The sequence below is a fragment of the Sycon ciliatum genome, chromosome 11, assembly GCF_964019385.1.
Source record: "Sycon ciliatum chromosome 11, ocSycCili1.1, whole genome shotgun sequence".
NCBI classification, from domain to species: domain Eukaryota; kingdom Metazoa; phylum Porifera; class Calcarea; order Leucosolenida; family Sycettidae; genus Sycon; species Sycon ciliatum.
In genome coordinates, this window is record NC_088653.1 from 14,826,780 (window position 1) to 14,850,259 (window position 23,480).

General features: G+C 46.0%; 1 protein-coding gene across 1 annotated transcript in view; it reads left to right on the top strand.

Annotated features, from left to right (window-relative positions):
- The first annotated feature begins 892 nt into the window (after positions 1-892).
- Positions 893-23,480, top strand: part of LOC135827121 (uncharacterized) — a 33,711-nt gene continuing 11,123 nt past the window's right edge. The window contains exons 1-16 of the mRNA XM_065339645.1: positions 893-962; positions 2,842-3,162; positions 3,403-3,540; positions 4,650-4,820; positions 6,471-6,773; positions 7,016-7,147; positions 8,501-8,671; positions 14,972-15,277; positions 15,786-15,917; positions 17,170-17,340; positions 18,603-18,914; positions 19,149-19,280; positions 19,695-19,865; positions 21,512-21,679; positions 22,683-22,997; positions 23,254-23,385. Of these exons, the coding sequence (XP_065195717.1) occupies positions 893-962; positions 2,842-3,162; positions 3,403-3,540; positions 4,650-4,820; positions 6,471-6,773; positions 7,016-7,147; positions 8,501-8,671; positions 14,972-15,277; positions 15,786-15,917; positions 17,170-17,340; positions 18,603-18,914; positions 19,149-19,280; positions 19,695-19,865; positions 21,512-21,679; positions 22,683-22,997; positions 23,254-23,385 (3,145 nt within the window). The remainder of the gene's footprint in view (positions 963-2,841; positions 3,163-3,402; positions 3,541-4,649; positions 4,821-6,470; positions 6,774-7,015; positions 7,148-8,500; positions 8,672-14,971; positions 15,278-15,785; positions 15,918-17,169; positions 17,341-18,602; positions 18,915-19,148; positions 19,281-19,694; positions 19,866-21,511; positions 21,680-22,682; positions 22,998-23,253; positions 23,386-23,480) is intronic.

The window sequence follows — 23,480 nt, forward strand, 5'->3', positions numbered from 1 at the left end:
GCCAATAAGAGATAAGTTGATGGGAAGGTGAGATTGTGAGTTGTTTATTTAGTTGTTCATTTCATAGTTAATCCATCGAAATATTTTGGGGGTGCACTTGTCCCCTGTGCCCCTCGCCAGGCACGCCCCTGGTCCTGATGAAAGACTACGAAAGGCATTGGCAATTTTCCAGTAGCTTCTGTGCATGATCTTTGAGGTGGTTTGTTCCCCCGTTGCGTTTTATCTCTTTTGTTTACAGCTTTATACTGCGATGTCCCTCCTATTCCCAATGGAGCAGTCAACAAGACGTCCGTCCGATTTACAGACAATGTAACCTATTCGTGCAATGATGGTCACGCGCTTGTGGGAAATCCGACGCCAAGTTGCCAAGGAGATGGAACACTCACTTCAGTACCTTTCTGCGATGCCAGTGAGTACAAGTGTGTGTGTGTGTGTGTGTGTGTGTACCTTGAAGATAATGTTCATTCCAAGCACCATTAGTGTACATACTTTGGATTTTCTACCCGAGTATACTCGAGCTTGAGAAAACAGGGCATGCTACAAAATGAGTATACTTGTGCGCAGGTGCAAAAGGTTAACACTTCACCCGCTTTTTTCTTATTTTCCTCTCCGGTGGCGTGATCCGCGAACTGACCGTGTTTAGTCCACCGTGAGGGGAAACACACTGGAGTAGCATTGGTATGTATGTATGGAGCCCTAGTTGAAATGACGACGTTAAAACACTGACAGCCACATCAGTACGAGTATACTAAACTATTGCTTCACTGGGCGCCTGCAATTAAATGTACAGTACTGGCAAATGAAATCCGACCCCCTTGGCGGCGCGATGCTCCGCCAAGGGGGTCGGATTTCAGTTGCCAGCACTGCAGTTCATTGTGACATTGAAAGCAAGATGTTGATCGTCTGTTACGGAATCACAGCCAATCCGTTCCCCGGGACGGAGGGCACAACGGACAAGACTAGTTTGTGTTTTGCATGATATTATTGACATTACGGAAATGGAGGCTACACTCAAAGGGACGAACAAGAAGACTGACAAAAGGACTCTCCACTACAAAACCGTGCATGCTCATATGTCATATCACACATGCACGCGACTAGACGAGACAGTTTAGGGAATGCCATCACACAGGAAAACAACACATCATTTCACAACACATCCAAGAAGCATTTCCTCACCATGGCTGGCTGCCGTCCAGGTCTGCTAGAGGTCATTGGTCTTCATACGTCGGAATTTTCGAGTCTGGTACGGCATGACGGCAGAAAATGTGTTGTCGAAGCTCGGTTCCTAGTCAGCAACAGATATCTTCACTTCACTTAGGCGCTCCGCCGGAGGACTGAGGAGTTCTCTGCTGGTAAAGGCGGTTTCTGAGATCAGGAAATCCTTGTACTTCCTCCGCGTCATCGAAATTGTCGCAGTTTGACTTTTGATATAAAACGGGGTATTTACTCTCCAGCACTCGTACCAGAGGCAAGGAATTCGACATAGGCGATAGTCATCAGTATAGAGTGACGGCAAAGGTCTATTTTCTGTTATTGAAAGCTGGAATTTTTGAACTAGACGCAATTTCTTCGCTGATGTCGCTGCGATGGTAATTTAGACTCGCTGAGATCAGTCAGGCATTGCAGCCTGCACATTTCTCATGCTGATGGCCATTCACTCAAGCCTCATCACTGTTTTACCTTAGCTGGGGTGAGAAAGACTTCGTGGAACAAGTGGCAGCGCTTGGAGAAACATCGAGGGGTCAGCAAACTAAATGCTTGCAACAGCGATAAAATTTGTCGCTCTGGCTGAGATACTCAGCACATGATTGTACCTGCAAGAGCCGTGTAGACTCTACACGTAGTGCTAGTGATGCACGCGCAGGTGCCGTACCGGTACCGGGCCATGGTATACCAGTAATGCTGAAAAAGAGGGCGCGCTGGACGTGATAGTACACTTACCTGCGTAGCTGCATGAGCTGTGACCACACAGCTAAAATAAAATAAAATGGGCATGCCACGGCTAAAAAAAAGGTCATTTCAAGATCGAGGTGATTCCGCCGACGGTAATCAACCGACCTCGCAACGATCGTGTATCCTTACTAGGCTTCGTTGGTGGTGAAATAGAAATCATCCAGAGCTAGCAGACGACAAGCATAGCAGCTCTTGTCCTGTGGAGAAAGTCAAAGCGTTTGAGATGAGGCACGACCAACTTTCAACCTTCCTTGAAATATTTCAGAACGATATTTTTGCGTCCATTGACATCAGCGACGATGAGGACTTCATCTCTGCATGAAAACTCTCAGTCCAACTGTCCTGGTACGTTACTCTAGTCTTCAGACTATCAAACTGTGTAATAAGTTTTGAATGGCTTAGCTTAGGGAGTTGTCAGTAACAAGTGACAAGTCACTAGTCAAACTGCGACAATTTCGATGACGCGGAGGAAGTAGAAGCAGGCTCCCTGGAGTAAAGAGTCACTCTCTGGGGGAAATACTCCACGAGGAAATAAGTAGTGAAGCCACACCAATAGAAGTAGGGTGAAATTGCCCTGTACCAACGCGAGACAAGGCACAGGTGCTCCTTATTGCAATACTACAATAATGTAATTTATTTACAGACTGAGTTTAAAGTCTAAAGACTTGGCAACGTCATGCCTGCACCTGGCTCTTGCGTTTTGATACCCCTCAGAATTTCCCACCTTGCTCCCCTTTATGTTCTGGCTGCCTGTTTTGGAGCCATCCGTTGCCTGATGATCGTAGTAATACGTGAAACTCTAGTTTTGTTTTGACACAGCTTCCAATCTCTCTTGTGTAATTTATTTACAGTATGAATTTTCACCTGTTTTTGTTTTATATTCAGGAGCTACACTAACTGGTTACCAATATTGCTCTCAGGTTTCAGCAGTCCTGAAGCGGACACATGACTACAAGTACTTCAATTATACAACGGCCAAGGCAGTGTGCCAGGGTCAGGGTGGCAAACTACTTAGCCAAGAAACATATGATCTTGGCTGTACGTCAGAACTGCTTCCTGTTAGCCAGGGTATCTACAGTCGTGTCGCCTGGATTGACACGAATTCTCTTTTAAGTTATGCCGAAACCACAAAGAGAACGACGGACGCAGTAAAGCCCTTCTGGCAAAGCGACAGGAAAGAACAACTATTCGTTGTGTGCGAATTCCGTAAGTCGTCCACAGTTTGTGCAAACAAAGGCTATGTCTACCAAATATAGGCGGGTTTGTTGCGCCTGGCTGACTTCTTTGTTTCTTCTGAAACTTCTTTAGGCAATTTGAGTGCTTTTTCATTTCCATGATGAATGCTGTGGTGGCAACAATTTCACGTTATTTTATCAACCCCCTACTGTCGTCTACACATGAGCTCATGCTACTTTTGGCACTGTGTTTTGTTTTCCTCGATCACAGCTTGTCGTCGTTCAGCTCAAGGTCAAGATCACATCCGTAGCATATCAGCGAGCGGTATTGTCGCATGTGATCCCGGATATTCATACAGTGCACCAGTGTGCTCATCCAGCACGTTAGCTACCAGATGCGAGCGTACTTGTACGTATACATATATTTCGTTGAGTTCTTGCCCCCTTATTACCCCATCAAAAACGTGATACATGACCATTGCTAGCGCCAACCCTACAGTCCCTTCATTGGACTCCGATTGGCATTACAGATCAAGTGGTTAATGGAAATGGGTTACCGATTACCTAAGATATAAATTCGAGCTCAGACATTGAGCCAAAATAATCAAAAAAGTGTACTTATGCTCAAACCTGAAAGAAATTAACTTTGACCTGACAGTTAAGAGTCAATGTATGTAACAACCAAATACATTGATAGGTGTTTTAGTTATCAATAATTTTTTTTAACAAACTCCAAGCCCTCCATTAAACGAAGCTTTTTTCGTGTAAAAGATCGATAATAATTATTGTTAATTGCCCATTAGATGTCTTAGATTTAGAACTGGTGAATCAGTGGTTATACATTTTGAAAAAAATACTAACGACGCCGAGTAACGGGCCCAGAGATGCCAGGCGACTTCGTAGTCGTTGTTGTCGTGATTTGATTTGAGGATGGCTTGGCCTGTATATGTCATTATCTTCGTAAATTCTGTATACGACAAGTACCTGGTTCAAGTCCAGAATTCGGAGTAGTAGTTTTGTTTCAGCCATGCTGCTACCCACAGTCAACTGGAAACTCGCGGCCAGACATGGTACATGGATGCGGCGATTCAATTCCGGGGTTTTATTATGCCATTGATGGTGATTCGTTGTTCACAGTCTTTCTCAGCTTTTAAGGATGCATTTCAGCTAAACTAGTACTGTATTGTGCTACCTGCTGTTGACACATGGTGACACCTCCCTTCCTTTCTTCTTTTGTTAATGCTGTTTTCCGTGGTTGGATTCCCCCTCCCTTTCTTGTATCGGCTATGTATTATTATGTGCCATGAAGTTGAGACGATAAATAAAATGACCCTTATCCCCTCACCCCACCGCTGGGCGCTGCATCTGACGCTGGGTTTATACCCGGTGTTAACAGCTGTCTTGAGGTCCTTTCGGGAATGGACACGATAATTTACTGTGCGTTTACATTTGAGCTGAGTCCATGGTCTATTGTGGGTTTCGCTTTGCCAAAAAATAACTTTCTTGTTTTGTTTACAGCTTTATACTGCAATGTACCTATTATTGCTAATGGAAAAGCTGACAAGACATCCGTCAAACTTACACACAACGTAACCTATTCGTGCGATGAAGGCCATGCGCTGGTGGGAAATCCGACACCAACTTGCCAAGCTGATGGAGCACTCACTTCAGTACCTTTCTGTGATGCCAGTGAGTACCACTGTGCACATGTACCGTGAAAAAGCCGCCAGATAATGATGTACTGTATTTGCTTGAATATAACACACACCTGAGTATAATGTACCCCCCCCCTCCCTTCCCCCTTCAGACCAATGTTCTGGCAATTCAAGGCATATCTGAAGTGTAATGCGCGCGTATTTTCGATTTAAGAAAGTTGTAGATTATAAAGACTGCACTCATAAAGGTGAGGGAGTTGGAAAAGTTGATTGTCACCACCAGAACAGTGAGAACTGGCATTGAGGGTCATTTGCCGTCAATGTCTGTTCTCACAACTGCATTGTCCGACACTGACTCACGCTGCTGCCTGGTGCTCGAGAAGCGTGTGCTGCGCTGGAAGCGGACCGTCATAGTAAGGAATTAGTTGGTGTTTCTAGGTCATGTTTTGGCTTGGACAGCGCTACATAGTCCAGTGCTGAAGAAGCAGAAAATTCATTAGCCTACTCAAGCTCAACTGATTGGGGTGAAATCCCGAACCACTGTCTATGGAGCAGGAGTGGTGCTTTCTTGCAGATTTGCCGAGTGGAAGGTTCCGGACGGGCGTCTCGTGTGCTACAGGCGCAGTCGTGAGTCAGTCAAAGGTCGAATCAGTCTGCAGGAAGCGCGAGCTTCGACGCACGGAGCAGACACTGTCTTCACGAATCACTGCCGTTGTCGCAACGTCTGTCGCAAGGAAGACAGTGTGAAAATAGATCCAAGTTGGCGAGATGGACATTAGAGTGTGATATGTGGCACAACAAGGGTGGCAAATACATTTTTAAAGGGGAAAATGACAAACAGTCAAAAACAACGACTTGGAGTGAAAAACCTGTCAGCGCCTTCTGGGAAAGCACCTGCATACACTACTGCACATTGGCTGTGGCTGTTGACAGCGTATAGTTAAAACCTGTCAATGTGACCACTCGGATATGGCGACCACCTGTCCTAGAAGACCACGGAAACCAGGATCAAGGGATGCTTTTTCCAGTCAAAAGACCCTGGATAAGGAGACCACCTGGTAACTGTAGCACAAGGTCCCTTGAGTGATCGCCTTATTTGATGAGAATTTATAGGACGTGACGCGCCTACGTTCAAATGATCGTAACTTCATCAAATCTTATTCGTTTCTCACAATCGAAATATGTAGGTCGAAGAGACAACTCTCAGCTTTCTCCTACAATCACCGAAGCGATCTGGTCAGAGATGATAGTGCGTAGTGCTCGACGTATAGGCATATCCAAAAAGACTTTTTGCTCAGTGTGTGGGCACTTGATTTTCTTTTCTTCTGCGCATTTTGCCACTTGGTGCCATGACAACTTCTGTTCAAATCAAGTAGTAGAATTGCGGGCATGTTCAAATAAAAGTGAGCTCGGTAGATGCAGTGCATCGTTTCTTTGTTGCACTAGCTTACCAGGCAGCTCAAGACCTTTAAAATTGCATAATAAAAAATAAATTTCACGGTTCGCGTGAGACTCGGCTGAAAGCCGAGTTTTCCGCATCCGCATGTGGTGTGTTAATGACACGTTTTGCTGGTCCTTAGAGTCCTGGTGCACTTCCAAGCAGCAGTCAAAGGGTTAAAACAACTACAAAATTTAATCGAATCACAGAACATAAATGATTTCATTTGTTTATGTATATATTCAGGAGCTGCACTGACCGGCTATCAATATTGCTCTCGGGTTTCGGCAGTCCTGAAACGGACACACGACAAGTACTTCAATTTTACAACGGCCAGGGCTGTATGCCACGGTCAGGGCGGAACGCTTCTTACTCCAGAAACATACAACTCTCACTGTGCATCAGAACTGCTCGATGGTACCTATCGAGCCTGGCTTGACAAGATTGTATTCAGATCAGCTGGGGATTATGCTCATACCACACGGATTGGAGGAGAACGTTATCCCACCAGTTCATTGGATACGCCATTATACGTTGTGTGCCAGTTCTGTAAGTTGTGCACAGCCGGCAAAGGCTTTGTCTGCCAAATATAGGCAGGTGTGGTGCGTCTGGTTCACTCCTTGGTTTCTTCTGAACCTTCCTTATGCAACTTAACTGCATTTTCCTTTCCACGATGAATGCTGCTGTTTTGCGGAGTTTCATGGTATCCTCCATAAACCCCCTGCTGCCTTCTACACGTGAGATCAAACTGGTTTTGCCTCTGGGTTTTTTTTTTTTGGTCTCGATCACAGCTTGTAATGGTTCACCACAAGGCAAGGATCACATCCGTGACATCACACCGAGCTGTGATGTCATCTGTGATCCTGGATACGCATACAATGTGTCACTCTCCTCACCAAACTCCTTAAATGGCAACTGCGAGGGTATGTATTCAATACCAATTGTTACGTGCTAAATTTTGTTGAACTGGTGCTCCTGTGGAACGTCTAATTTTAGCAAGCACTACAATGTTTTGGCCTATTCTGAATCTGCACGAATTCGCGATGAAATGTCATAGCGACCCATGGTTTGGAGGTCAAAAAAGAAGAAAACACTATCGTATTAGATGGAAAAGGATTAGTACTGGGGTTAGGTAGTATTTAACCCTTTATCGGCGAGTGCATTTTGTGTATGTAATTCATAACATTCAATTGAGAACTGATAACTCACAACTAGGCCTCATGTTGTGTTGTGCAAGTTATGTTTTTCTTGGAAGTCTGGTACTACTTCTTGACCATGGAAAAATATATTTCCTCATACCATACACTTATGCTGCTAAATTGGCAATTATACGTCTAAACATGGAATTTGTACAAATGCAAATCGTCAGAGTTCCGACATTGACATGATACTGCCAAAGCAAGTCGACACCGGAGAGGAAACAAATGCAATCGCCGTTGCAGACTTCACTGGCCATGCCTCGCTCACAATTGAGAGCAGCATCGTCCCAGAATCGCTGTCCGATGGCTGAGTAGGGTTGTGCACATGCCACACTGCGCTGCCATCCCACAAGTACATAGAAAGTCGATTGCCTGAAGTCCCGTCTTTAGGAGAATGCCGACACGGGGATCACTGTCCATGCCTTCCCCACCATAAGCTCCATCAGATTCTTCCAGGTACATCACAACGACATCGTCTTTAGCGGCTGAAAGTTCCCCATATTTGTGTGAGAATTTACTTAGTGTACGCCATGCTCCGTAATTTGAAATTCGCTTTAATACATTAGCGCCCCAAACAAAGTATATTATCTATATGTCATCGGTCCCAGAGCGAAGGACTACAAGGTCCTTGTCAGAGAAGTCCTCCGAGGATGAAAGGAACTCACAGCATAAGGGAAATGTACCTGACAAAGTTTTGACGGAGGCAAACGGCATTGTCGGCACACGTGTATTCACGTTACTTTTGCATTGCGCAGTTCTTACTGAAATCAAATGGGACACGCGCCGATCTCTTCAGCAACAGATAGAATGGTACGTAGGCTGTGCGAGGGTCGCGGGGAAATCCTCGTAGGCTGATGCTTCCATTTATACCAGGCATGTTTTTGAATGCATGCCTACTGCATCATCATTGACGCATTCAAGTATCCGGCTGCCGGTAAAGGGTTAAAGGAGTGTTGACAAATTTAGGTGATTTTTTAATGCTATCAACATGTACCAAGCAGCGAAGTTCCTGATTAAACATTGCAAAAGGCCTCTCTGAAATTTCAGCAGCTTCTGTGTTCATTGTTCTGTGTACAGTTATATACTGCGACGTCCCTGCTATTGCTAATGGAACAGCCAACAGGACTTCCGTCAGATTCAAACACAATGTACCCTACTCATGCGATGGTGGCCTCCCGCTGGTGGGAAATCCGACGCCAAGTTGCGAAGCTGATGGAAAACTCAGTTCAGTACCTTACTGCGATGCCAGTGAGTAAAACTCTGTGTGTGTGTGCGTGCATGCGTATGTGTGCGCGTGCATGCGTGCGTGCGTGCGTGCGTGTGTGTGCACCATGAAAAAGCCTGCCTGAGAAGAATGTATAGTATTTGTGAGGACTATAACGCACATCTGAGTGTAATTTGGTTGCCCTTTTTTAACGACCAACCTTTTTGCTTTGCAAGGTTTCAATAATACTAGTTACAGTTTGCATGTCACTCATTGAAGGATCCATGGTCTTACCACACCTGTCAATGAAATCCAGGCAGAAGGGCCAACAAAAGCAATCTCGATATTGTTAGAAAGTATCTCAGTTAGCACCTTTCTAAGGTTATGCAGACCGCACTGTAGCCACAGTTCATGTTTCACACAGTTATACACCACTACCCAAAAACGGTCCCTTGGCTACAAATTCTTCCAAAAATATGAAAATCAAAATTTTCGGGCCAGGCCCGTCTTCAGGAATTAAAGAAAAATTGGATTTTATTATTACTTTTGGAAGAATTTGTAGCCAACAGACCTTTTTCGACTGTGTACCTGTGTAAATCAGTAATAACAACTACAAGGTCTATCTAAAGTAGAATGCCTAGCCTTCAGTTTGAAGCATCTTCGATCATAAAGACAGTACAGTAGAACCTGGTGTAAGCGACCTCTGTGTTTAGCGAGCACCTGCTCTTAACAACCGTTTTTCCATGCACGGACAGTTCTACACAGACACTGTGGGACCTGGTTCTAAAGACCACCTGGCGTTAACGGCCACTTTTGCTTGCACCGAAGGGTGGTCGCTTAAACCAGGTCTTAGTCTACCACACTGTGACCATTGTCAGAATTCATCAAAACATTATCGGCCTGAAACGATTATACCAATTACTCGGTAAGCAATTGATAATTCCTTATCAACCAATGCAGGCAGGCATAGTGGGATGGTCCAAGACCATGATTGAGAAACAGAGGGTACCAGGTTCAAGTCCTGCTTGGAAGCGGAAGGATTTTTTCCAGCCGTGCTGCGACCCACAGTTAATTGGGAACTCGTGGCCTGGCACGAGGGAAACATGGATGCAGTGAATGGGATTTCGGTCTTTGACCACTTTGTGGTGGGTTGGATCTACTCACCTCCCAGCGCTTAGGAGCTGCATCTGCGCCTTGATCCAATAGGGTGGTGGCGTTCCTGGGGATGCGGAAAACTGGGCCTTTGGCCGAGTCTCACGCGAACTGTGACATTTTTTTATCAACCAAGTAATCGAAATAGAGGTTGCGACTTCGGCGATGATTTTGTTTAGGAATGGGTTTGCTCCCACACTGGAGCTCGCGCTATTCCGCCGACGACTTGACACTTGACTGACTCACGACTGCCATCCAGAGAACACGAGAAGTCCATCGAACCTTCGACTCGGCAAACCTGCAAGAAAGCACCACTCCCTGCTCAATACACAGTGTTTCGGGGAATTCACCCCTCATCAGTTGAGCTTGAGTAGGCTGAGGAAGATTGTGCCTGAAGAGCACCACTTATATAGTGCTGTCCAGGCACAAACATCACCAGGGATACAAACTTACAGAGACACTCCGTTTCCAGCGCGACAAACACCTCGTGAACACCAGATAGCAGCGTGAGTCAGTTATCGCTCCTGGACGGTGAGAACAGACGAAGAGGACCCTCGGTCATTCACAACGCTGTCACCTCCAAACCACCTAGTCGCACGCCCGCGCTGGGCACAACAGTACGAAATAGAGGTTGCGACTTCGGCGATGATTTTGTTTAGGAATGGGTTTGCTCCCACACTGGAGCTCGCGCTATTCCGCCGACGACTTGACACTTGACTGACTCACGACTGCCATCCAGAGAACACGAGAAGTCCATCGAACCTTCGACTCGGCAAACCTGCAAGAAAGCACCACTCCCTGCTCAATACACAGTGTTTCGGGGAATTCACCCCTCATCAGTTGAGCTTGAGTAGGCTGAGGAAGATTGTGCCTGAAGAGCACCACTTATATAGTGCTGTCCAGGCACAAACATCACCAGGGATACAAACTTACAGAGACACTCCGTTTCCAGCGCGACAAACACCTCGTGAACACCAGATAGCAGCGTGAGTCAGTTATCGCTCCTGGACGGTGAGAACAGACGAAGAGGACCCTCGGTCATTCACAACGCTGTCACCTCCAAACCACCTAGTCGCACGCCCGCGCTGGGCACAACAGTACGAAATAGAGGTTGCGACTTCGGCGATGATTTTGTTTTGGGTCCTCTTCGTCTGTTCTCACCGTCCAGGAGCGATAACTGACTCACGCTGCTATCTGGTGTTCACGAGGTGTTTGTCGCGCTGGAAACGGAGTGTCTCTGTAAGTTTGTATCCCTGGTGATGTTTGTGCCTGGACAGCACTATATAAGTGGTGCTCTTCAGGCACAATCTTCCTCAGCCTACTCAAGCTCAACTGATGAGGGGTGAATTCCCCGAAACACTGTGTATTGAGCAGGGAGTGGTGCTTTCTTGCAGGTTTGCCGAGTCGAAGGTTCGATGGACTTCTCGTGTTCTCTGGATGGCAGTCGTGAGTCAGTCAAGTGTCAAGTCGTCGGCGGAATAGCGCGAGCTCCAGTGTGGGAGCAAACCCATTCCTAAACAAAATCATCGCCGAAGTCGCAACCTCTATTTCGTACTGTTGTGCCCAGCGCGGGCGTGCGACTAGGTGGTTTGGAGGTGACAGCGTTGTGAATGACCGAGGGTCCTCTTCGTCTGTTCTCACCGTCCAGGAGCGATAACTGACTCACGCTGCTATCTGGTGTTCACGAGGTGTTTGTCGCGCTGGAAACGGAGTGTCTCTGTAAGTTTGTATCCCTGGTGATGTTTGTGCCTGGACAGCACTATATAAGTGGTGCTCTTCAGGCACAATCTTCCTCAGCCTACTCAAGCTCAACTGATGAGGGGTGAATTCCCCGAAACACTGTGTATTGAGCAGGGAGTGGTGCTTTCTTGCAGGTTTGCCGAGTCGAAGGTTCGATGGACTTCTCGTGTTCTCTGGATGGCAGTCGTGAGTCAGTCAAGTGTCAAGTCGTCGGCGGAATAGCGCGAGCTCCAGTGTGGGAGCAAACCCATTCCTAAACAAAATCATCGCCGAAGTCGCAACCTCTATTTCGTACTGTTGTGCCCAGCGCGGGCATGCGACTAGGTGGTTTGGAGGTGACAGCGTTGTGAATGACCGAGGGTCCTCTTCGTCTGTTCTCACCGTCCAGGAGCGATAACTGACTCACGCTGCTATCTGGTGTTCACGGGGTGTTTGTCGCGCTGGAAACGGAGTGTCTCTGTAAGTTTGTATCCCTGGTGATGTTTGTGCCTGGACAGCACTATATAAGTGGTGCTCTTCAGGCACAATCTTCCTCAGCCTACTCAAGCTCAACTGATGAGGGGTGAATTCCCCGAAACACTGTGTATTGAGCAGGGAGTGGTGCTTTCTTGCAGGTTTGCCGAGTCGAAGGTTCGATGGACTTCTCGTGTTCTCTGGATGGCAGTCGTGAGTCAGTCAAGTGTCAAGTCGTCGGCGGAATAGCGCGAGCTCCAGTGTGGGAGCAAACCCATTCCTAAACAAAATCATCGCCGAAGTCGCAACCTCTATTTCGTACTGTTGTGCCCAGCGCGGGCGTGCGACTAGGTGGTTTGGAGGTGACAGCGTTGTGAATGACCGAGGGTCCTCTTCGTCTGTTCTCACCGTCCAGGAGCGATAACTGACTCACGCTGCTATCTGGTGTTCACGAGGTGTTTGTCGCGCTGGAAACGGAGTGTCTCTGTAAGTTTGTATCCCTGGTGATGTTTGTGCCTGGACAGCACTATATAAGTGGTGCTCTTCAGGCACAATCTTCCTCAGCCTACTCAAGCTCAACTGATGAGGGGTGAATTCCCCGAAACACTGTGTATTGAGCAGGGAGTGGTGCTTTCTTGCAGGTTTGCCGAGTCGAAGGTTCGATGGACTTCTCGTGTTCTCTGGATGGCAGTCGTGAGTCAGTCAAGTGTCAAGTCGTCGGCGGAATAGCGCGAGCTCCAGTGTGGGAGCAAACCCATTCCTAAACAAAATCATCGCCGAAGTCGCAACCTCTATTTCGTACTGTTGTGCCCAGCGCGGGCGTGCGACTAGGTGGTTTGGAGGTGACAGCGTTGTGAATGACCGAGGGTCCTCTTCGTCTGTTCTCACCGTCCAGGAGCGATAACTGACTCACGCTGCTATCTGGTGTTCACGAGGTGTTTGTCGCGCTGGAAACGGAGTGTCTCTGTAAGTTTGTATCCCTGGTGATGTTTGTGCCTGGACAGCACTATATAAGTGGTGCTCTTCAGGCACAATCTTCCTCAGCCTACTCAAGCTCAACTGATGAGGGGTGAATTCCCCGAAACACTGTGTATTGAGCAGAGAGTGGTGCTTTCTTGCAGGTTTGCCGAGTCGAAGGTTCGATGGACTTCTCGTGTTCTCTGGATGGCAGTCGTGAGTCAGTCAAGTGTCAAGTCGTCGGCGGAATAGCGCGAGCTCCAGTGTGGGAGCAAACCCATTCCTAAACAAAATCATCGCCGAAGTCGCAACCTCTATTTCGTACTGTTGTGCCCAGCGCGGGCGTGCGACTAGGTGGTTTGGAGGTGACAGCGTTGTGAATGACCGAGGGTCCTCTTCGTCTGTTCTCACCGTCCAGGAGCGATAACTGACTCACGCTGCTATCTGGTGTTCACGAGGTGTTTGTCGCGCTGGAAACGGAGTGTCTCTGTAAGTTTGTATCCCTGGTGATGTTTGTGCCTGGACAGCACTATATAAGTGGTGCTCTTCAGGCACAATCTTCCTCAGCCTACTCAAGCTCAACTGATGAGGGGTGAATTCCCCGAAACACTGTGTATTGAGCAGGGAGTGGTGCTTTCTTGCAGGTTTGCCGAGTCGAAGGTTCGATGGACTTCTCGTGTTCTCTGGATGGCAGTCGTGAGTCAGTCAAGTGTCAAGTCGTCGGCGGAATAGCGCGAACCAAGTAATCGGTACGCTAAAGATTACTCCGTGACTAGAGTCACTAGGGATTTTGAGTCCAAAAAGAACTGAAAACCCTCGTTTTGTGAAGTTTGAATCCGCTTCCGCTGTGTGTATGCCTGTGCCATGGGGCGTGGTGCATATTCTGAGGTTAAATTACCTTACTGCCATGTTTCGGAGCTACCCTGTCACTAACGCAGTTTTTTGGTTTTATTTAAGGCCTAGCTTTTGGCAATAGAGTATTTTTGCACACACTGCTAACACTTTGTGCTAACGTTAAAGATTAAAAATCGATTTTAAAATCGATCGTTAAGCTAAAGAGTAATCGATAGGTTAAAATCCACGATCGTTTCAGCCCTACTTGAAAACTATCAAAGAGATCATAAATTTGGTATGATGCATGTGCTACTGATGTGACCTCATGTACATCATGCATTAGCAGTGTGGCTGGCAGTAGACACTAGAACACACTATGGCTAGCAAAGGTTGAGACGTGACAAAGTTTGCAAAAATTTGATGCATTGCACCATATTTTGGGTTGGGCTCACCTTCCCCTCCTGCATTGCACTGCGCTTGCCCAAGTGCATGCATTCTCGTAGTGGAAGCATATTGAGCACCAGCTATCCGGGGCCTGAAATACCGAGTCTAAAGTGTGCACTATACTCCAGCAAGTGCAGTACATTATCCGGATCACAGAGAGCTGTTTCACCACACAGATGCTCTGTGATTTGTATCCCACTCATTTTCTTATTTTTTGGACACTGGTAAAATGAAAAAAAGGAAATTATTTCGTCCGTTCCCGAAGGGAACTCACGGCAACCGCTAACACCCGGTAAACCCTAGAGGACAGTGGTGTGATCCACAAACTGACCGTGTTTAGTCCAGCGTGCCATCGATCAAGAGCTACTATGTGCATGCATGGAGTACCGGACAGTGGATGTGACAATTGTTGTTGCAAGCCGTTTAATTAATAGTAAGAGGAGGGAGCTATACGAAATTAAAACGACGACAAAATATTATAAGAGTCATACTGTAGCTCAGTTGGTTAGAGCAGTGCTCGTGAATAGCAAGGTCCCTGGTGCGAGTCCCGGCGGTGTGACTGATGATTTTTCTTCCTTTTATATCTGGCTTGCAAGTGTTGAGTTTCGGAGAGAAGAGAGCAGTGCGTGGCACGTGGCCTCTAATTTCCTAACACTTTGAAATTCTCCGTGAAGTCCAGATTTGAAAATGACAAAATATAATTGATTTTAGAGTAGTTAAATGCTTTCATCTCTTTGTGTATATCTGTTTGTGTATATATTCAGATGCTACGCTGAAAGGTTACCAATACTGCTCTGGCATGTCATCAGTACTAAAACGAACGGACGAAAACAAGTACTTCAATTTTACAACGGCCAAGGCAGTTTGCCAGGGTCAGGGTGGCCAACTTCTTACTCCAACAGCCTACAATTCCGGTTGCACATCAGAACTCCTCTCCGGAAGCCGCCAAGCCTGGATCGACGTGATTTCACTCAGACCATCGGGAAATGATGCTCAAACCACACAGATCGGAGGAGAGCGCAGTCTCGCCAGTTCAGTGAAAGAGCAATTGCACGCCGTGTGTGAATTCCGTAATTTGTCCACAGTTTGCATCAGGAAAGGCTTTCTCTACCAAATATGGACAGGTTTGCAGAGTCTGGGTCACTGCTCAGCTTCTTCTGAGCCTTCTGTAGGCAATTTGACTGCATTTTCCTTTCCAGGAGAAAAATGCTGTTATAATAATATAATGATCAAGAGTATATGAAAACCAGAGTGTGCAGCTCGGATGGGTTGCTGTCACCGCGAAATTCCGTGATTACATCATTTTAGTGATGTAGTGCGTACAAGCAGGATTCAAGCAGGTCTCTTTCTGCAGCAACTGCAGCCCAGTTGTACGCACTATGCCATTTCCCACCTCAGATCTGCACCAAATATGATGTAAACACGGAATTCCGCCGTGGCAGACACCCATAGTAGAAAAGCCCCAAGCTCCACACTCTGGTTTTCTTGTACTCTTGTTATGATTCATCAACCCCCTACTGTTGTCTATACATGATCTGAAACTAGTTTTGCCATGGTGTATTTTGTCCTCGATCACAGCTTGTCATCGTTCCGCTCCGGATCAAGATCGCATTGTTAGCATATCAGCGAGCGGTGTTGTCACGTGTGACCCTGGCTACTCGTACAGTGCAAGAGCGTGCACATCCAGCTTGTTCTTAGGCAAATGCGAGGGTATGTATACATAATAAATGCTAGCTGCCAAATTTGAACTGGTTCTGACTGTATATACATGTAGAATATAGTTACAGCGGTGAACAATTACTCTCAACGCGTCTCCATAATATTATGTCTTTTTTCGTCCTACATTTATTATTTTTCTCAACATCCGAGTTTCAAATTGAACTGGTCCTACCTTCCTTTTCTTTGCGAGAAATTACTAACGAAGCAAAGTAATGAAACTGCAGATACCAGGCGACTTTGTATTACTATTCTCCCTCGTTGATATCACAAAATTGCAGTTGAAAGGGCAAAATTCGATTGCCTTCCCCAAAAAGATTACGAAAACCTGCGGTTTTGAACTGATATCCCACAATATTCCCAATTGTAATATACACAACCAAGACAGAATTCCGGTCTGTCGAAAAAGATGTTTTAGCAACTCGGGAAAATAGTACCGTAAAGTACCACGAGAGCGCCCCACGTCGTTTTGTGGAGGTGGTCTCCTGTCTGTAGGTCATACAGCATGAACTTGTACGCATAATGCACATGGTGCAGTCAATCTGTACGATTGATGAGTCACGGGCTCCACACAAAAACCTGCTATGACCTTAGTACACACACATTGCGACTATGTGAACTAGTGCAGTCGTAGCAAAATCATATTGTAAATCAAGGACCGCGGGCAAGGTTGGGCAGTGCACAACTCTTGCGATCTGCAAGGCCACAGATCTCGTACAATTTTAACCAAAAGTGGTTTGTGAACTGTTCGCGCTGGTGATACTCGGTGCCGGGAGCCAGAACTGATGCTAAAGATGAGGTCCATTCGCCAATCTTGTAGTTACTTCAAGGTGGCAAATTAAGTCATCATGCCAACCCGTCCTTTTCGGATTACATGCTTGACTGTTGTGCAACTTATGAGACAAGTACAATGTAGAGTAAAGGACCAAGGAACTACAAGTTAGGCTTTGATTGTGCTTTGTAGTAGATTTGGTACTAAAACCGTATGCGGGACGGATCGGGAGTTGGCTCACCGCCGGTGCTTCCCGGCGCCGATTTGGCGTATGTTAACCAACCCTGAGGTTCTCACACCTTTCAAAAGTTGTTGTACTCTGCCGTACGATTTTCCCTTCCCTGGCTGTAAAATCAAGTTGGGGCGCTCTTGCGAGACGCGGCGATCTGGCGGTACTTTATGGAAATTACATTACAGTATGAGTTAGCTAGTTTGTTCCCGCCAACAAATATGCCTTTCGTATTTTGTGTACAGGTATATACTGCGATGTACCTGTTATTGCTAATGGAACAGCCGACAAGACGTCTGTCAGATTTACACACGATGTAACATATTCGTGCAATGATGGCCTCCCGCTGGTGGGAAATCCGACGCCAAGTTGCCAAGCTGATGGAACGCTCACTTCAGTACCTTTCTGCGATGCCAGTAAGTACAACTGTGTGCATGTGCATTGAAACTTGCGCCAGCAATTCAAGTACCGTATTTCCTGGAGTTTAATTCACACCTGAGTACAATGTGGAACCCCTTTCTCACCAACCTGGCAGTACAAGCTATATCCGGAGCAAAATGCGGATTTGAGATTCCAGAAATTCACGATTTACAAGGACAGTATGCATAAGTTTGAGGCATTCGAAACCGGGAAAAGTTAGAAGGAAAAACTGGCCGTTATCACTGGAACTCGAATGGGCGGCCACCAGTTCTTGCCAGCCATGCTATTCCACTAGGCTACGGTGGAGGCGTCATCCAGGCTGCGACAGTTTAACATTTGCTGCCGACATCGAAACTCACACTTCCCGGGGGAACCTATTTCTCTCACAGATAAACTATTAATAATTCATAAAAAAAAACACTGTAATTGTCCACAAACTCCAATGCAGCCACATACATATTTTGACTCCAACTCGACTCCACCACTTCTCTATTTTGTGTCAGTTTCGAGTAAGTGAATTAGTTTGACTTGACTCATGAGCACCTATGGACAACGTCCTCACACGTATGGTTTCCGTGGAGAATCTGTTCGAGATCAGTTTGACTAATTACTTACCTCGACGTGGTTGTGGGTTGTCGGTGACAGCCGTTGGCGCAGCTAGTTGAGCGGTGTCGTACTGAAAAAGCAACATTTAACAAATTACGAAGTCTTGTATACGGAGGAAGTACACAATACTTTGGGATGTTTGAGTTACTATAACACCACTATGAGTTGACTCACACCTCTAATACTCCTGACCTTAAATCTTAAGAACAAAGAGAGTGAGCAAAGGAAATCTCTCAAGGAAAGTTTGAAGGCCGTTGGTTAGGGCTACCGAGCAGTGCTCAAGCTGGCTTTCATGCTGTGGAATGTCTCAATACTCATAGTCAGTTCTGTGCTAGATTGTGCATGTCTGACAGTTCAAAACCGGGTGTAGTTGGTGTACTCGATTGCATAACTTGTGTTCACATTTTTCCATGTTACAATTAATTAAATCTATTAATATGATTGCAAGAGCATGAAGCATGCTTGTCATCATCATAATAGTATAGTTTTGTCTCTCTCCTTCTATTGCTCAGGAACACAGAGGCGGAAAGAGGCTGGTCCTCAAGTACGCGAAACTGTTCATAATAATAATAATAAATAATAATAAGAGCATGAAACTTGAAGTAGCGGCACACACAACTTGATTGTCCTTGTTGTTCTGTTCTGTGTTCAGGTGCTACACTGACCGGTAACCGATATTGCCCTCAGGCGTCGTTAGTCCTCAAACGGACACGTGACTCCAAGTACTTCAACTTTACAATGGCCAGGGCGATATGCCAGGGTCAGGGTGGTAAGGTTCTTTCTCGCGACGCCTACAGGTCTGGCTGTACATCAGAACTCTTCCCTGGTGATGGCACCTATCAAGCCTGGATTGACACCCTGCCGTCCAGATCACCGGGAATCAGCGCTCATACCACACCGAAAGGAAGGAATCTCCATCCCAGCCGTTCAGTGGGCACGCCATTACAGGTCGTGTGCGAATTCCGTAAGTAGTCCACAGTTTTGCGCCAGCAAAGACATTGTCTACCAAATATAGGCAGGTTTGTTGCGTCTGGTTCACTCCTTGGTTGCTTCTGAACCTTCTTTGACTGCTTTTTCCTTTCCAAGGTGAACACTTTTGTAGCGCAATACCAGAGTATACTCCATCAATCCTCTACGGCCTTCTACATGTGAGATCAAACTTTTTTTGGGACTGCATTTTGTTTCTCCTCGATCACAGCTTGCCATCGTTCAGCTCAAGTTCAAGATCACATCCGTAGCATATCAACAGGTGGTGTTGTCACATGTGATACTGGATATTCATACAGTGCACCAGTGTGCTCCTCCAGCATGTCGATTGGAAAATGCCAGGGTATGTATACATAGCAATTGTAAGGTGATACAATAATTTGGTCAAAATGTTGCCACTTATCTCTCCTCTCTGAACGATACTAACGAAGCAGAGTAATGAGGATGCAGATGCCAGGCCACTTTGTATTGCTGTTTAGGGTTTACCGGTTGTTAGCGGCCGTCGTTTGTCCTGATAAAGTCATAATATTTCCACTCCCAACCTGCGCTAAATGATACTAGTTTTCCACTTGGATTCTTGCCACGTTAATTAAGTATGTTTGAATGAGGACAATAAGTACAAGGGGGAAGAATGGCGAGGGGTTAAAGTCATGATATTTCCACCCCGCTGGCTTTATCAAAATGCCTAGTACGGATCCATATCCTTGCGCAAGTTTGCGCCCCGACAACAAAACTATCTTTCTTGTTTTGTGTCCAGTTGTATACTGCGATGTGCCTGCTATTGCTAATGGAACAGCCGACAAGACATCCGTCAGATTTACACATAGTGTAACCTATTCGTGCGATGAGGAGCACGTGCTCGTGGGAAGTTCAACGGCAAGATGCCAAGCTGATGGAACCCTCACTTCAGTCGCTTTCTGCGAGGCCCGTGAGTACAAAGCTGTGTTGGTGTGCATTAAAAAGGGTGTAATACTGGACCCCTTTCCTGCTTTCTTGGCAATCCTAGAGAATTCACATCACCACAGCGAACCCATTTCAGTCTTCAATAATGGAAGCTTCCCCTTTTTATAGAAGAAAAAGAGAACGACCAAGGAACTACAAGTTACGCTATAATGTACACTAACACCACCAGTTGCTAACCAATCAGCTCATGCGATTACATTGCACGACACTGACCGACACTACTGATGTTCTACAACTAACTGGCTAAGAGTTCGAGCACATCTTGGATGTCCCCCCCCCCCCCCACCCACCCAATGTCCAATGGTCTTGCCAGCATCGTCATCGACATACATGAACATCCGCCAACGTCCTACACAGTTAAGACTTTCAGCTCGTGCTTATCTTGGTTGCGCTCACCTTCCTCTCCTTATGTTATTTCCATAACTTAGAACCTTCCAAGTTGGAAGGCTGTTGTTGGCGTGAGCAACCAAGATATGCTAGAGCTGTTAGCCAGTTAGTTGTAGAACGTCAGTACCGTCTGTCAGTGTCGTGCAATGTTATCGCATGAGTAGATTGTGTAGTAACTGGTGGTGTTAGTGGACACTAGAGCGCAACTCGTATTTCCTTGGTCCCTTTTTTCTTTTATAAATTAATCCTTGGGTCCATCTGAGTCTATTCCTACTTACCCTTTTACGTGGAAAATAATTCCCGTTTGCGAGGTTTTTTTCCACAGGCCATGGGTATGGCCAGTATTGTCCAGCTCAAGTATTGTAGGGCCAAAATGTAGCCTTTGTTATATGAGCGCCGGCTAATAAAGGAATTGCTCATCCCAGCATCAACAATACACAGCATTGTTATCATTACAGCGCCTAATTCACGAAATGCCCGATTCGAAGATCCTAGATCCTGTAACATCAGCTGATGAGGAAGGTAAACCCCTTTGTTTCAAGACCTGAGCAGCCTAGCCTGCATGGTCTGCACTGAGAGACGTGCTAGGCACACGCCGACTGATCGAACTGCACGGTAGGGTCGAACTGCACTGTACGCAGAGTCTAGAATTCCTGGATGGAAGTGAAAAAGGTCTTCTCCCGCCAAACAAACGTTCGGCGGGAGAAGACCGTTTTCACTTCCATCCAGGGATTTTAAGACAAGTCCGGGGATTCTGCATATCTTGTCAAGGGTTGGTCAGTTTTCATTCGCACTCGGGAAATTCTGCGGGATTCGGGAGGGGGCTGGTTTCTACAGTGCTGGATTAAATATCTGCCGCCCAATTTCCTGCTCTATTCGCCACCAATTGATCGTGTTTAGTCCACCTTGAGGAAAATACCACAGAATGGTGTGTTTGTGTGTGTGTGTGTGTGTGTGTGTGTGTGTGTGTGTGTGTGTGTGTGTGTGTGTGTGTTTGTGTGTGTGTGTGTGTGTGTGTGTGTGTGTGTGTGGTGTGTGTATATTTGGAATCACACTTGAAAGTATACTGCTAAAACACTGAGGGCGGCATTCCGATGAGTCCAATGCCCTGGTTGCTCTCTTAGCTATAACAGAAATGCTCTGCGACAATGGGTGTTGAAAGGTCCCGACTGTTTTTTCTTTGGGGTTCTTGGCAACAACATTTTGTTTTCATTTTGCTTTCAGCTATTTGCGATGTACCTGTTATTGCTAATGGAGCAGCCAACAAAGAATCTGTCAGATTTACACACAATGTAACCTTTTCGTGCAATGATGGCCACCCGCTCGTGGGAATTGCGACACCAAAATGCCAAGCTGATGGAACACTCACTTCAGTACCTTTCTGTGATGCCGGTGAGTTCAAATGTGTACATGTACCCTGACAAGGGCGCCAGCAAGTATAGTGATGTATTTGCTTGAGTACTGTATGTCAACAAATATTTGACAGCAGTGCAGGCCAAAATCTGATGCGGACTAAAATGGTTTTCAACCCTGGGAAGCCGAAATGTGAATGGGCCGAAAATTTGTGGACCTATAGTACTTGCTGACTACTGCATTGGGTAGACTCACAGTATAACATGCACCTGAGTATAGTGCTGAAACCATGGTGGATTTTAGACTTTTGATTACTCTTCAGTTGAACGATCCGTTTACCGATGATAATCGTTAGCAAATATTGTCAGAATTTTGTTCAAAATTTACTCTGTTTCAACAAAATATGGCGCAACCGTAGTTGTTGTGGCCGTGTGAAGGTGTGTGGCCGTCGAGTGCTATAACTCAACAGTCCTTCATCTTATTGTTTTTGCAATTGTTTCAACTGAAAGCCGAGAGTTCTACATACATACGCGCCTCCTGAAAATGTCATCAATATGTGATGTGCACTCAGGACGAAAATATACGTCCATAGTGGACGGGCGACATTCTCAAGGACGTGAATATACGTCCTAAGCGGTGAAAGGCTTTTATAGTGCCATGGCTGAAGGGCCAAAATCTACAGGTATACTGTGCCACACAGTGGATGTGACAAATTTTAATAGGCAATCTATTATAGGAAGTGGAGGGAGGCTAACAAAATGCATGAAATGAAAACGACTAAAAAATACTTTCTCCGTTAAACACTTTTTAAGAAGTAAAACACGATTTACAGTAGGAAGAGGTTTCTAGAGCAGATTCGCTCTTTCATGATTTACTCTGAAACATTATCAAAACTCGTTTATCAGTCAATTCTGATAAGGTTCCCCAAAATTGTCCTGATCAGGTGTGCAATGGTATGCACGCCTGCCAAGGAGTAGGTATATACATTGCTGTACTGATTTGCAGTAGCTAAATGATCTCATCTGCTTATGTATGTATTCAGATGCTGCACTGACCGGCTACCAATATTGCTCTCAGGTTTCGGCAGTCCTGAAACGGACACATGACTATAAGTACTTCAATTACACAACGGCCAAGGCAGTGTGCCACGGTCAGGGTGGAAAACTGCTTAGCGCAGCTGCATACTCTCATGGCTGCACATCAGAACTCTTTCCTCGCACTGGTCTCTATCAAGCCTGGATTGGTGATACTCCGTTCGGATCACCTGGAAGTTATGCTTATATCACACCGAAAGAAGGGGACCGCTTGTCCACCAGTTTCAACTTAAACACGCCACTATACGTCGTGTGCGAATTCCGTAAGTTGTCCACAGTTTGTGCAAGCGAAACCTCTTCTTCAGAAGGCTTTATCAACCAAATATAGGCCAATGTGTTCCATCTGGTTCACTCCTTACTTTCTTCTGAACCTTCTTTAGGCGACTTGATTGAATTTTGCTTTCCAGGATGAATGCTGTCGTAGTGAAGTTTCATGGTATGCTCCATCAACCCCTACTGCCTTCTACACGTGAGATCAAACTAGTTTTGTCACTGTGTTTTGTTTTTCCTCGATCACAGCTTGTCGTCGTTCATCTCAAGGACAAGATCACATCCGTAGCATATCAACAGGTGGTGTTGTCACATGTGATTTTGGATATTCATACAGTGATCCAGTGTGCTCATCCAGCACACATATTGACAAATGCCAGGGTATGTGTGCATTGTAATTGTCAGGTGATAAACTTTGTAAACTTGCGTGATGGAGCCACTGATGCCAGAACAATTGTACCACTGCTTGCCATGGC